This window comes from Pocillopora damicornis, chromosome 13 (genome assembly GCF_964200805.1).
Source record: "Pocillopora damicornis chromosome 13, jaPocDami1.2, whole genome shotgun sequence".
Lineage (NCBI taxonomy): Eukaryota > Metazoa > Cnidaria > Anthozoa > Scleractinia > Pocilloporidae > Pocillopora > Pocillopora damicornis.
Window position 1 is genome coordinate 9,379,550 of NC_142682.1, and position 14,937 is coordinate 9,394,486.

The window sequence follows — 14,937 nt, forward strand, 5'->3', positions numbered from 1 at the left end:
ACGAAAGAGAAAACTGTCCGCTTTAACTATCAACACGATAATTTTTTTTCGTTTTACAGATTTCGTTTTCTTACAGATAACGCACCTTTACACACAACGCCATCTCCAAAATAGCCAACTTTGCAAGTGCACCGGAAGGATCCTTTGGTATTGTTGCAGTGGGCATTCACGTCGCAGTTATCAGTGCTAGTTTCACATTCGTCAATATCTAGAGAAAGTGGTTCAAGTGGTCCAACAATAATTTAAGACATGCCAAATGATGGTTTAAGTTTTATAATTACAAATAACTTTAACAAATCTAAAATGATCCCTTGAGTCTTGAAAAGGTTAAAAAAGCCGAAGTAAATATATACGTCAGCAGATGGAAACTCACCCAAACACATAACACCATCTCCAGAGTATCCCACGTGACATGTGCAGTAAAATGATCCTTTGGTGTTGGAGCAGTTAGCATCAGCATGGCAGTTATGCGCGTAATGTGAGTTGTTGGCCGCCAGATCATGTGGAGAACACTCGTTGATGTCTAAAAAATTGTAAAAAAGCGTTTGATATTCGATGTGTGCCGCAATATTGGCAAATCAATGTGAAAAGACTTAAAGACGTAATATATCACATGTTTAATACCTCTATGGTAAACATATTGTAGAAATTCTAATTCTCATTACTAGATAACGCCGCCGCCTGGATAGTTCAGGTTTAGAGCACCAGACTGCCTTGTGGGAGGATCATCGAGGGTTCAAGCCCCAGACCGCACCAACATTTAGGGTCTTAAATTAAAATAGCTGAGGAGAATGTGTAGCCTTTGTTGTGACATCTGTCAAATGGTTAGACGTTGCAGTCTTCTCGAATAAGGACGGGAAAAAGGAAGGGGAGATCTATTGTATGAAGGATATTACAGTCTGATAAAAATTGAATTTCGAGTTATGAGTTGAAGAGTTTTCAAACTAAAGTTATCCTCATTTTACCTTCGCAAATCACCCCATCTCCAGAATATCCCGTGTGACACGTACAGTAAAATGATCCTTTGGTGTTGGAACAGTTTGCATCAGCATGACAATTGTCGGTTTCTGCGTAGCATTCGTCGATGTCTATTTGAAATAGGAGACTTGTACAAACATATTTGTATAAAATACCATGCTCAGAGGCCATTAAGAGTGGAAGTTCGTTACACTCGTGGCAATTTAAAATCTCTATGGTGCTTGTTCTTCAAAATTCCTGATGACTTGAGGTGCTCAAGCCGTGCTTTATGTGAATTTTGGGGGAAAAAGGTTAGTTAATCCAGTTTATTTCGTTTCGTGACCTCTTCATTGTTTGAATTTGCAAGCCTTTATTATTTGATCTAAGAGAAAAAGGAGCTTTTCGAGACTGTTATTATAAAAATGGACTGAAAACAACTAAACAGTCGCCGTAAAATATTCCATTCCAGTCGTCTCACCTTCACACCGAACGCCATCTCCGGTATATCCAATTAAACAGGTACAATGAAATGAGCCTTTTGCATTGGTACAGTTGGAATCATCGTGGCAGTTGTGCACCAAATATTTGTAGATGTCGCTGATTCCATCAGGATCACATTCATTCACGTCTAGAAAGAGAACAATGGAAATCACCCAGAAATCACGTGGACAAATGAAAATGAGGGAATTAAATTTGGCGAGCAGTTCTTTTGAAGTTAACTGAGGACATACCGACGCAAGAGACCCCATTTCCGGAATATCCATTGAGACACGTGCAGTAGAAGGATCCTTTTGTGTTGGTGCAGTTTGAGTCATCATGGCAGTCATTAGCATAATGTGTGTGGTTGACAGACAACATGTCCGAAGAACATTCGTTAATATCTAATGGACAGATAGAGAAGACAGTGAGGAAAAATTTTCAAAAGTGGGAAATATTAAAATTTCGGATCAATATCAGTATCTGGGCAACTGCCCACCTACCCCTCTGTTAACCCAACATTAACCTTAACTTGTTGTCAATCGACTGTTGTTGAGTTAGGGGAGGGGTGGGTGGGCAGTTGCCCAGATACTGATATTGATCCAAAATTTCTATGAAGATCCATGAAAAAAGTACTATCGTGGTTGTAGCATCTGCGTTTTCGTTAGAGGTGTGCTGAGTTTATGTTTCTTTTGGATTCCATACCGAATGCATCGGATCAACCTGTTTCCTCACCGACTGTAAGCGATCGAACAGACCCCATTCGTGTTGTCCTACCTCAGCTGATATCGTACGTGTTCGACTTAACGATTTGAGTCAGAAGATCCACACGACTGTACAGCCTCTATTTGTCAACCAGATGATCGAACAAGATCTCAAGTTACGAAGAGCGAAACCAGCGGTTGTGAATCAACAGTGGCCTGTTTACAAATTTAAATGTGACCTGTGCAATGCAGGTTATGTTGGTTTTACACGCCGCCATCTGCATCTGCACCAACGTGTTCAAGAACACAGAAACTCGACTTCATCTATTGGCTAGCATTTTCGCGACAAGCATTCTTTGGCCCCAAGGAATCGTACGAAGAATTTTTGTATTTAAAGAGGTGTACGAACAAATTTGACCGCCTAGTTTATGAAATGTGGTTTTATTCAAGAACTGAGACCTGCTTTCAATGTGCAGTCGGACTCAATTCGTACAAGGTTTTTAATTAGGTTTTTAATTTTTATTTTTATTTTTAATTTGGTTATTGTAATTAGCTTGCGATTATTTTTTCTCTTTGTGTGTTCTTATTGTCCGTTTACACTTCCAAAAAAAATTTTACACTTCTTACACGCGTATATTTATATTCATCGTAACATTCCTATCATTCAAATGAAAATGACCGAAGTTTGGTCGAAACGTCGTGTCTCACTGTTCAATTTTATTGCCATACCGAATGGTTCGCCTTAAAGGATTTCATCTGATGGTTTACAATTCTTTTCATTTTATGGCAAATGGGAAATCGTTTTGTGGATCAACATCATGACTATGCTCTCTTACCCACACAAGCGACTCCATCTCCAGAATATCCCGTATGGCAAGTACAATAAAATGATCCTTTGGTGTTGCTGCAGTTAGCGTCCGAGTGGCAGTTGTCTCTGGCGGTCAGACACTCTTCAATGTCTTGGAAAAGGAAGGTTGATATGATAAAATATGAAAAGAAGTAAAAAAAACTAGTATCAAATTGTTGATATCAGAGCTGTATTTGTCAAGTGCATGTGATATTACTTAATTACGTGCAAAAGATGAGAAGCACGACAAGTTAGCATCGCATCAAATATCATTTGAACTTACCTAGACTGAAGAAGTGGCATCAAGACTATGTATTAGCTCAAATACACCGTAGTTCAAGATATTCTGATGCATAGTAAGGAGGGAATTGTTACCAGCGTTAGCTATTAGCAATATGGATCAGGATTAGAAGTTTGCGACAGGAAACAGGGCGTTATGTAATTATCCTTAGTTACATCATCAGTTTGGATGAATGCAGCTAACTAAATTTTCGTTAATTCATTACGCTTTCACATCAACTGATTCTCACCAATGCACATGACCCCATCGCCTGAATACCCATTTAAGCATGTGCAGAAAAATGAGCCATTGGTGTTGGTGCAATTGGCGTCTACGTGACAATTGTGAGAAAGGTTTTTATATTCCTCAGAGATTTCACTTGGGTGACATTCGTTCACATCTGAGGAGATAAAAGGATTAATCAAAGAGTAAGTGAATCATATGTTTAAACCCCCCGAGACAACATAGGTCTCCCTCAATTTAAGCTTCTCTTATACATTTGGAATATATAATACTTGAATCGTAGAGGAAATGGTGTCAGTTCGATACATTTTCAAATAAACTATGCTCATTCTTTGGGCTCGTCGCCCAAGGCACTCGCTCAAAGGAAATAAGCAAAATAGCGGGCGGTTCTGCGAAAAATGGCCGAGATCAGGTAAAGAAAAAATGGAGGCAGCTGCAACCACTGTTTGTCACTTGCCGCTCTTTCCCACATCTCCCCTAGATGAGAGGCTCGAACAGCCCCCCCCCCCCCAAAAAAAAGAAAAAAATGACGTGACATGACTGCGGAAGATTAAGGAGGTAAAGAAGGACCATTTGTAACATATTTTGAAAAATTGCAGATCGCTCAAACCTATACCTCATTGATCAGCCTCCACGGCCTTTATACTAACAACGACTAAGAGGAAACATGTTTTCCGACTTGAGGAAACAACGGATTTTATTGGTACCTTCGCAAATCACTCCATCTCCTGAGTATCCCGTATGACAAGTGCAGAAGAAGGATCCCTTTGTGTTGGTACAGTTGGCGTCATTATGACAGTTGTGAGCATAGTAACTGTGGGATGGTGCTAAATCATCTGGGTGGCATTCGTTGATATCTATGGTGTAACAAATATGAATAGGAAACAAGTGTTCTCGAGAAATCTTTAGTCATGTCTATATGTTTTAATAAGCTTCAAAAGAAGCAATGTCGAGAGGTGCGTTGTTTTACCACCTTACCTTCACACGTGACCCCGTCGCCGGAGAAACCAGTTTTGCACGTGCAATAAAATGAGCCCTCGGTATTGGTGCAATTTGCATTCGGATGACAATTGTGAGCAAGACGTTCATATTTATCAGAGATACTATCTGGATAACATTCATCGATATCTGTGTATGGAGAAGAAGACCAAGGCGTCAAAACTCAGCAAACCTGTTTTAAATGAAGTTGCTATTGGGAAAAGATAAAGAAATATCTCACCTTGGCATGTGACTCCATCCCCTGAATACCCTACTAGACAGGTACAGTAGTATGATCCCTTGGTATTAGTACAGTTGGCATCGCCATGACAAATGTTTCCCAAATGTTGATATTCAGATGACAGACTAGAAGGGGAACACTCGTTCACGTCTGTGGAAAAAAAATACAATCGCAAGGATCGCAAATCACACACTATTCTTACTAGAAATTAATGCATGGGCGTCAATTAATTTGTCCGAAGCTACAGGAAAAAAAGCAGGCTCCGCCATACAGACGTAGTGTTCTTTAGTTACCTTGACAAATAACTCCATCTCCAGAGTATCCCTTATGACATGTGCAGTAGAATGATCCCTTTGTGTTGGAGCAAATGGCATCGACATGGCAGTTGTGGGCAAGATCTTTATACTGATCAGAAATACTACCAGGAGAGCATTCGTCTATGTCTGAAAAAAATATCATAAAAAAGAGCATCTAAATTCTGATCATACATGTTACGAAGAACGTAAATGCTCACATTCTAAGAAAGTGAGATTCTCGATATCTGTTTCATTTCAGCCTTTTTGAATTTTTATTAATGAGGATATTGATATAACATCAAACGAAATAAAAAAGTATACTTCTCGTAATTATTTTTATGTAAGCGTACTTTTAATTTCTTTTGTGTTTCAATCAATGTATTTGTAAACAGGTTTTCTATTACCACATAATTTTTTTTGTCTCTCTTTCATAATGCATGAATTCAAATATTCAAACCAATGAAATAAATGAAAATATTCGAAGCGGCGGTTATGGATGGTAACGTCCCTTAAGATAATACTTGGTCAATGCTATCGTTAGTCATAAAACAAACGTTTCCATACATACCAACGCAACCGACCCCATCTCCCGAGTAACCAGTCAGACATGTGCAGTAGAATGAACCCTTTGTGTTCGAGCAGTTGGAATCAGCATGACAGTTATGGGTCCCAATGACACATTCGTTCAGATCTACAACATTAACATTAACAACGACTGTTCAAACATATGACTTTCATATATTCACAGTCGTCTACTCACCTCCTCACGGGTTTATTTGGAACCAACATAATGACCAGCTCCCAGTTGGCTTGTTAGCTCAATTGGTAGAGCACTGTACTAGTATCGCAGAGGTCATGGGTTCAAATTCCGTACAAGCCTGAATTTTTTCAGGCCTTATTTTCACTACTGCTCAACTAGTGTTCAATACTGCGAAGATCACTTTCATATTCACGTCTTTATCCGCAGTTCAAATATATGACTTTCATATATTCACAGTCGTTTATTTTCCATTCAGAAGCTTTTTAAAAGGTTAGAATGGATGGCAATCTTGTTTCGTATTAAGGTCACTGAATAACACAGAGCAAACTATTGTTTCGTATCAATTAATAGTTAATGGTTTCAAGTAATAACAGACCTTCACAAAGCGAGATTAAGATACCTGAGCAAATAACTCCATCCCCCGAGTACCCTTCATGGCACGAGCAGTAGAATGAACCTTTGGTATTCGTACAGTTGGCATCAGCGTGGCAGTTGTCAGTATCTTTGTTACATTCTTCGATGTCTGCAACAAAACAAAGTTAAGAAAGGGGATACCGAAGGGGGCATTTGGTAACAAAATAAACCAGGAAAGAAGCTAGATTAAATTCACCTCCTAATTGAGTCATAATGAACAGTTAAATTATTTTAGGGTTATAGACCAGGAGTTAGTCGCAGATAAGTTGTTAGATTAGGAATGCATGAATCATGAGTTGACATTTACCATTTGATTGTTATATTTACATACCGACACAGTAGACACCGTTCCCTGAATATCCTGTATGACAAGTGCAATAGAAGGACCCCTTGGTATTAGTGCAGTCGGCGTCGTCATGGCAATTGTGTGCAAAATCCTCATATTGAGATGATAGTTGCAATGGATAACATTCATCTATATCTGGAAAGAGAGAACCATGAGAGCTTTTAGTCAGATAAAACCTTTTTGAAAAATTTGTTCCCCATGGATTGAGGTTGGTTACACGCTGATTATGTCTAGTAATTTTCCACAAGTTAGAGCCCAGCTGAAAGTCGTAGGTGTAAATACAGATGGAAAACTGGAACAGCGATGACTGCAAATTTGTCTTTACATTACTTTCAGAAGAGTTTAAGAAAAGAGTGCAACGTTTCCATCCCTTCCTCTTTCGCGTCATAAATCTTCAAATGAACGAATTCGGAAATCAATATTTTCTCATTAGCAAAAGAAAAGAAAGCATAAGGTATGTAGTTACCAACACAAATGACTCCACCTCCAGAGTAGCCATGGTGACAGGTGCAGTAGAACGATCCCTTAGTATTAGTGCAGTTAGCATCATCATGGCAGTTGTGGGAATACTGCTGGACATGATTGCTTGACAGGGTATCTAGCTGACACTCGCTGATATCTTATTAAAGGACAACAACAGCATCAACAATAAATAGAGCCTTTTTGAGGGGTGACTCTTTTCTCTCTTTCGATAGCATGATAAAAAGACTAATTTTCAAAATTATTGTTTCACTCAGCCAAGATCCTACTTACCAACGCAAGTAACTCCATTTCCTGAGTATCCCGCATGACAAGTGCAATAAAATGAACCTTTTGTGTTGGTGCAGTTGGCATCCACATGGCAATTATGTGTTCCAGATGTGCATTCATCGATATCTGAAAATGAATTGTGGTTTCCTTATATAGTGTTTCAGTTTCCCCCAGGACTTAAATTGAAGCCAATAAATCACTATTACCTTTGCAGTCTTTTCCACTTCCATAGTAACCCTCTTGACAGCCACAGTTGTATGAGCCCTTAGTGTTTGTACAGTTAGCATCACCATGACATTGGTTGGCCAAATGTTGATAATCAGATGACAGTCCAGATGGATCGCATTCATCGATATCTGTGTGTGATAAAGAGAGCGAGACTGTCACTTAAATAAAAATGCCTACGAATAACGGTTTCAGCAACATTACCATACCATTACAGGTGGTACCATCTCCGGAATATCCCGAATGACACGTGCAGTGAAATGACCCTTTGGTGTTGGAGCAATTTGCATCATTGTGGCAGTTATCTGTTTGAATAGCACACTCCTGTATGTCTGTAATGAGAAGATACATTTTTGAGAAAGGAGCGGTTTCTTTTCTTCCCCCCTCCCTTTAACCAATCGATGTTTTTTTTTTTTTTAAGTAAGCAACGTAAACCGTAGGACCTGAAAAACATTGAATGATAAACGGTCCAAGGACCACAATCTACGGCCTAAAAGGAAACTCAAGCAAGGTAGGAGGGGAAGGGGGAGGGGGAAAACTGAGTCAGCCATGTTATCTATTGGTAAAGTGATAGTATCAATACGTGTAAATTTACCAATGCATGTAACTCCGTCTCCAGAATACCCTGTGTGACATGTGCAGTAGAACGATCCTCTGGTATTGGAGCAGTTTGCATCAACGTGACAATTATGCACAAGATGTTTATATTCTTGAGAAATCTCACCGGGTGAACACTCATCAACATCTGCAGAAAGGGTGCGATCAAATATTAGCAGCCCTTATCTCGAAGCTCGTGTATTACATCATATAACAATTTAAATCATAATTTGAATAATTGAGTTATACACACCATCACACGTGACACCGTCTCCAGAATACCCATGGTGACAGGTACAGTAAAAAGATCCTTTGGTGTTGGTGCAATTGGCCTCAGTGTGACAGTTGTCCGTGTCTGTAGTACATTCCTCAATATCTTTTGCAATGACAGATAATTTATTAAACGGCTGAGTGAGGTCCATTCTAGGCATTTACTTTTAAGGTGGGAATGTAAGCGAAATGCAAGTCACGTCTTGCGTGCTTTTATCTATACTTTTCAAGGGGCAACGTTTGAGTTGTTTTCTATGATTATTAGTTATAGCCGACCTACGGAGAGAACCAAAACAATTTTAAAGGTCGCTAGTTAGTTATTTTCCCAATATTTGAATGTAGACGCTGTCAGTAGAATATGAAGCTTATATTAAAAAGAGTTGACCAGAGTAAACGTTAAATGTATGGAACTTATGATTAGGCGTATGAAACTTTTAAGTTTAATAAATTAAATGGATCAGGAGTCGATGCGTTATTAGGGTAAATATATTCTATGTTATAACATCGTTTTCCACTGTCAGAACTTACCGATACAATTTACTCCATTACCAGAATAACCATTGACACAGGTGCAGTAGAAGGATCCCTTTGTGTTGGTGCAGTTGGCATCAGCATGGCAGTTATGGGCGAGATGGCCATATTCCTCAGATATTTCATTCGGAAAGCATTCATTGACATCTAAAAGACGCAAACTCATTAGAAAGATAATTTTAATATTTGATTAGTAAACAACTCGCACTGGAAGAGGAAATTACAAACGGTGACATCCACTGCATATTTCATACCTTGGCATGTGACTCCATCCCCGGAATATCCATGATGACAAGTGCAATAGAAAGAACCTTTAGTGTTGGTACAATTAGCATCAGCATGGCAGTTGTGGGAATACTCCTCCACGTGTTGTTGATCCAAACTATTCATGTGACATTCATTGATATCTAAGTGAAAATGGATGTTATTGAAATCGATATCGCCAACACAACTGACCAGGCTCATTCAAGTTTAAGTTAGTATTTATGTCTAGCATAAAAACACCGAAGCGAAGGCATGCAATACCTTCTTAACCGTTCTTGTTTGTGATGGTAGAGGACATGTTGAAACTTAGATATGCCACAACTTGACGATCTTACAGCTACTTTATTGGTAGTGGTCAGAAGACATATTTGATACCTTCACACAATACTCCATCTCCAGAGTATCCCTTTAGACATATGCAATAAAATGATCCTTTCGTGTTCGTGCAGTTGGCATCAGAATGACAGTTGTGTGTTCCAGTGGAACACTCGTCCATATCTACGTCAAAGAGAAAGATTAATATATCCCTCTCTTGTGCGAGAGGGAGAATAAGATAGCCAATGTTGGTTGGGGTAGACGAATGGTAGGAGAGAAACAAAATTCACTAATTGGAACGCAAAGCGGTCCCTGCTCCAGTTATGATAAAAATGCCATCAGATAGTTAATGGGTTACAACATGCCGATATACTTTCTCCAGATTTCGCCGGTTATTTATAGGACAATTTTCTGGCCAGATTCATTATTGACCTTGACAAGAGATACCGTCTCCAGAGTATCCAGTGAGACATGTGCAGTAGTACGATCCTTTTGTGTTTGAACAGTTAGCATCAGTGTGGCAGATGTGTGCAAGGTCCTGGTACTTTGACGACAACGCAGTTGGATTGCATTCATCAATATCTGGCAATGAAAAACAATCAAACTTAACGAGGCAAAGAATTTTTCCAACAAGTTTGAACACGAAGCATGGCTAATGTTCTTACTGGGAGTTCCCGTACATTAACGTGTTTGTCGGCTATTTGAGTGTTATAACCAATTTGAGAAAGACAAACTCGAATTTATGTTTTGTCATTTACTTCGCACTGATATGAAATGTAAATTTGACCTCTGCTATATTTCGAGGACTTTATTCTGTTCTACATTCCTTTCTAAAAATGACTGAGAACGTAAAAAAACTTACCGAAACACGTGACTCCATCACCAGAATACCCCAAATGACAGGTGCAAAAGAAGGAACCCTCAGTGTTGGAACAATTGGCGTCAGCGTGACAGTTGTTTTCAAGGTGACGATAATCATCAGATATCTGTTCGGGGAAACACTCGTCCACATCTGAAAGAAAAGAATTGAAAATTGAATAATATTCCAATATCGATAACCTACTCATAATCCATCACATATCTCACGTGACCTTGTATGCCCCATCTTAAATTCAATATTGAAATAGGCTTAAAACGACCTCTAGGTCTGTCTGTGTACATTACTTGATCTTCGAAGCTCGCCTCGCAGTAAAGAGAGGCTTAAGATTGAAAGTCACCCCATTAAAAGGCGACGGTAGGGTTCACAAGTAATTATATGGACTTCCGCTTGGTATCCAGGCAATGGTAAAGTTCCTTTTTAGTCATTTTTCATTACTTGTTTTTCACCTCTAGATTAAAAGATGTTTCTCTTTACCAACACAGCTGACTCCCTCTCCGGAATATCCCATATGACAAGTACAGTAAAAAGAGCCCTGAGTGTTTGTACAGTTGGCATCAGCATGGCAGTTATGAATATTCGAGGAGCATTCTTCAATATCTAATAAAAGCCAAAATTTAAGTTAATGTGTTAGTCCAGTTTGGTAACATTGAAATACCAATGTATCCCATTGACCGTTTTTTCTCAGCACGTAAGTCACAAGGCGGTGATTGTTTTATAGTAACTTTGCGAAAATTTCAAAAACGATGGAATGATAAATTCTTGTTAGACTAATGGCCTACCTTCGCAGGTGATTCCATCTCCGGAGTAACCATGGTTACAAGTACAGAAAAAGGATCCTTTAGTATTTGTGCAGTTGGCATCATCATGGCAGTTGTCCGTGTCAGTGGTACATTCCTCAATATCTAAGAAAACGTTTTTGCTATCTTTCTGGGTTGTCATATGATTGATTCAGATATCTTTATTACTTCTCCTTTTAATGAGTTTATTCTAGTGAAAGATTTTGTAAGGTTAAAATGTATTGAATACAACCCAACAAGTATATGGTAACTGGTTTTCAGATTCCGAAAAGCGGCCTGGTGAATTTGTTTTTGCATCTGTCGTTTTACAATGTTTTTTTGGTTCGAAATCTGATTGCTGTAAGCCAGTTACAGAGTAAGGACTTCTGGAAACCAGTCGGAAAGGTGAAAGAATGCGAATTGCTATGATTGCGAAATGCATAATGCAAAAAATTTAGTACGTAAAGTTACAAATGGATCAGGAGTTTTTTTTATCGAAAACGACTAAGGACTTCCTCTGGATGAACTAAGAATTACCTAAACACGTGACTCCATCTCCAGAATACCCAATAAGACACGTGCAGTAGAATGATCCTTTCGTGTTGGTACAGTTGGCATCAGCATGGCAGTTGTGGGAAAATTTATCCTCATGTTCTAAAGCCAAACCGTCCACATGACATTCGTCGATATCTAAGTAAAATTCCGGGTGTAAAGTCAAAGAAGTTACCATTCACTGCGTGAATAACCAAAAAAAAGTAGTCATTTAAGTCTATGCTCGCTGGACATCAAGTAGTTTTCCTATATCTAAATTACAAGTTTTATTTAATCTTTACTATCCTTCTTGAACACAATATACCTCCCCTGCTTTAAGCAAGGAAACGATTTGAGGAGAAGCACACTCACACTCACAATCGACAAAGCCAGTTACCTACCTGCACAAATTACACCGTCTCCTGAGTAGCCGTGATGGCAGGTGCAGTAAAATGAACCTTTGGTATTTGTGCAGTTTGCATCGTCGTGACAATTGTGGGCATATTGGTTGATGTGATGTGATACAAGCCTGTCGATCTGACATTCGCCAATATCTGTAATTGAAAAAGTAAATACTACCTAAAAAAAATTGTGCGTTTATCATAGTGAGCATCACGGGGTACACCCGAAATGAACCACAAAATTATCGCCATAAATAGTGTCCTTGACATAACAATGTTAAGATTCTTCTATGCAGATCTCTTCTAGCAAATAGTCGAAAACTAACTCGCATTATTTTATGCAAACATCTCTGGAAAGGCTACTATTGTTCATACATACCCAAACAGCTGACTCCGTCTCCTGAGTATCCCGTATGGCATGTGCAGTAGAATGATCCTTTAGTATTGGTGCAGTTTGCATCTGCATGACAGTTATGCGTCTCCAAAGCGCATTCATCAATATCTAAGACAGAAAAAATTGGTATCGTATCTTGCTGTGGTTGACGTGTGTGTACGTAATCAGAAGTTTGGATGCCCTCATAAGGCTGGGGTTGCTCTCGGCTGCACGTTTCTCGTGCTCTACTAACTGACGCACGCGCGAATTGTTCAATAGTTCCTGGTATTAGGGTCCTAATCTGGTATCGATTTCTTCCGTGCATGTTCCACATTTCGTTCCTAAATGATAATATTTCTTTTTGATAAATATCTGCTATATTCAACTGATTGAATAATCCATTTGTGGCAGTCCAATTCGGTTCGTAAGCACATTGTCCGCATTTAAATTAAGTATCGCGCGAATGATTAATCAGCTCTGGATAAGATAGAATTAAATATGGCAGTAGCGAAGACAGAAATTGTGTGTGACGTTCGAGAATAAGTAAAACTTCTGCTCGTTGAGGTCTGGAAAGAAGATAAGGCATAAACTGTGTTGAAACCGTTCATAGCATTAATTCTGAAGACCACAAAGGTGTTTCGGGGAAAGACTGCTGGCATTTCATCGAAATTCAGCGCAGCTGTCCGGCGCAAAAGAGATACATGATTGACTACCAAATGATCATATGATCGTAACAAGCCATAGGGATTGCTCGGAACTCTATTGTCTGTTCTCTACTTGTACATTTGATGGACAGTTCAGTTCCCCTGGGTATTCGCAACTGCAGGCAATTTTGAGTAAATTTGCATTTGTAAGACCTAACCGCAACCAATTAGAGTCCATCGAGAACCCAAATGGGAGCTCTAGTGCGACATATGTAACTTACCCCATTAAGTAAGTGGATGCCCTTCAAACAAAAGCCACTCTGCGCTATGGTAACGTTTCGAACGAGTGAATCCGATAACTGCGAAAACAATACCTGTGCAGTTCTCTCCTGATCCAGCGTATCCGTTTAAACATGTGCAGTAGTAAGATCCTTTTGTGTTTGTGCAGTTCGCATCATCGTGACAAATGTGAGCCAAGTCTTGGTATTCGGATGACAATCTTAATGGGTAGCACTCGTCAATATCTTTTTATAGAGAGGAAGAAAAAATATCATTTGACACTGTAAAAATGTTCACACTTGCAATTGCATTTTTTGGAATTACAAAATTATTTCAGAATTTGCGTAGAACACTTAAATGCCCTAGGAGTACGTGAGGTAAGCGTTAAGGGGCACTTCTCTCTAAAACAGTGCAGAATCGGATCAGAGGTAAATATCAAAATCAAAAGGGATACCTTCACACGCGACTCCATCCCCAGAATATCCTGTCTGACATGTGCAAAAGAATGATCCTTTCGTATTGTAACAGTTTGCGTCGGCGTGGCAGTTGTGTTTAAGATGGATGTAGTCATTAGAAATAAGTTCAAGAGAACACTCGTCCACATCTGAAATATAATAATAACATGCTGGGTACAACAACAAGTATTAAGTTTCTGAAAGAGGAACTATGTTTGTGAAATATGTCCTATACAGTATATATTTTAATCAAATTTCTTCGTAGAGAAGTCGAGTGAAAATGAAATCAGAGTGTAATGTGACGCGGCTGCTTCGAAATGAACCAAACGTTTTGGACAACAGTACACTGTTTGTTTGGAATTTGTCACGTATTTACAGACGTAATTCGACGTGGTCGGAGTAATCGAGGGTTTAAATAAATAGAGAATTGCCTGACGGGAAACAAAAATTGCTTCGAGTAAGCGGGAGGTTCTAGTGATCGAGGGTTCGAGTTACCGAGGGTAAAATTGTAATAAATGTATGAAGAAAATCCAGGGGAAATCGATTTTGGTTCGAGTCAGCGCGAGGTTCGCTCAGAACTCGACTGTAGTTGCTTTCTCAAACAAAACACGGTTTTAGAGAAAAGTATACTTTACCAGCGCAACTGACTCCTTCACCAGAGTATCCCGTACGGCACGTGCAGTAGAATGATCCTTTTGTGTTGGTGCAGTTGGCATCTGCATGACAGTTATGAATGTTTGAGGTGCACTCCTCGACATCTGATGAACACAAATTTTAAATATTTTTAATTTAAGTATCAAGAATTGCAGTTAATTTTCAAATATTAACATTCTTAAACGTTTAAAAGATGTTAAAGCACATTACCATTACAGAATACTCCATCTCCATCGTATCCCGTATGGCATGTACAATAAAATGATCCTTTTGTATTAGTGCAATTTGCATCCACGTGACAGTTATCTATTTCTGTTGCACACTCCTCAATATCTGAAATGAAAGTTAATACATGTTGAATCCGCTGCTCCACTGGCAATCGTTACAGATAAGTAATTAAATTATCCGAATAATGATAGTTTATTTCGAGAAATTCCGGTTCGGCCATC

General features: G+C 39.0%; 1 protein-coding gene across 2 annotated transcripts in view; it reads right to left on the bottom strand.

The window, feature by feature from the left end:
• Positions 1–14,937, bottom strand: part of LOC113673605 (uncharacterized) — a 57,911-nt gene that overhangs the window by 16,782 nt on the left and 26,192 nt on the right. For both annotated transcript variants that reach the window (XR_016182518.1, XM_089192263.1), the window contains exons 33-66: positions 14,699–14,821; positions 14,470–14,592; positions 13,834–13,983; positions 13,475–13,624; positions 12,463–12,585; positions 12,084–12,236; positions 11,689–11,841; positions 11,155–11,277; positions 10,850–10,972; positions 10,358–10,507; positions 9,928–10,077; positions 9,556–9,678; positions 9,171–9,323; positions 8,914–9,063; positions 8,369–8,491; positions 8,114–8,263; positions 7,728–7,850; positions 7,500–7,649; positions 7,297–7,419; positions 7,010–7,162; positions 6,529–6,678; positions 6,184–6,306; positions 5,592–5,714; positions 5,021–5,170; positions 4,728–4,877; positions 4,487–4,636; positions 4,216–4,365; positions 3,516–3,665; positions 2,975–3,097; positions 1,689–1,838; positions 1,436–1,585; positions 966–1,088; positions 374–523; positions 86–208 (exon numbers count right to left, since the gene is read on the bottom strand). Coding sequence is in view for 1 of the 2 variants with exons in the window: in XM_089192263.1 (XP_089048389.1) it covers positions 86–208; positions 374–523; positions 966–1,088; positions 1,436–1,585; positions 1,689–1,838; positions 2,975–3,097; positions 3,516–3,665; positions 4,216–4,365; positions 4,487–4,636; positions 4,728–4,877; positions 5,021–5,170; positions 5,592–5,714; positions 6,184–6,306; positions 6,529–6,678; positions 7,010–7,162; positions 7,297–7,419; positions 7,500–7,649; positions 7,728–7,850; positions 8,114–8,263; positions 8,369–8,491; positions 8,914–9,063; positions 9,171–9,323; positions 9,556–9,678; positions 9,928–10,077; positions 10,358–10,507; positions 10,850–10,972; positions 11,155–11,277; positions 11,689–11,841; positions 12,084–12,236; positions 12,463–12,585; positions 13,475–13,624; positions 13,834–13,983; positions 14,470–14,592; positions 14,699–14,821 (4,734 nt within the window). In the remaining variant the exon portion in view is untranslated. The remainder of the gene's footprint in view (positions 1–85; positions 209–373; positions 524–965; positions 1,089–1,435; positions 1,586–1,688; positions 1,839–2,974; positions 3,098–3,515; positions 3,666–4,215; positions 4,366–4,486; positions 4,637–4,727; positions 4,878–5,020; positions 5,171–5,591; positions 5,715–6,183; positions 6,307–6,528; positions 6,679–7,009; positions 7,163–7,296; positions 7,420–7,499; positions 7,650–7,727; positions 7,851–8,113; positions 8,264–8,368; positions 8,492–8,913; positions 9,064–9,170; positions 9,324–9,555; positions 9,679–9,927; positions 10,078–10,357; positions 10,508–10,849; positions 10,973–11,154; positions 11,278–11,688; positions 11,842–12,083; positions 12,237–12,462; positions 12,586–13,474; positions 13,625–13,833; positions 13,984–14,469; positions 14,593–14,698; positions 14,822–14,937) is intronic.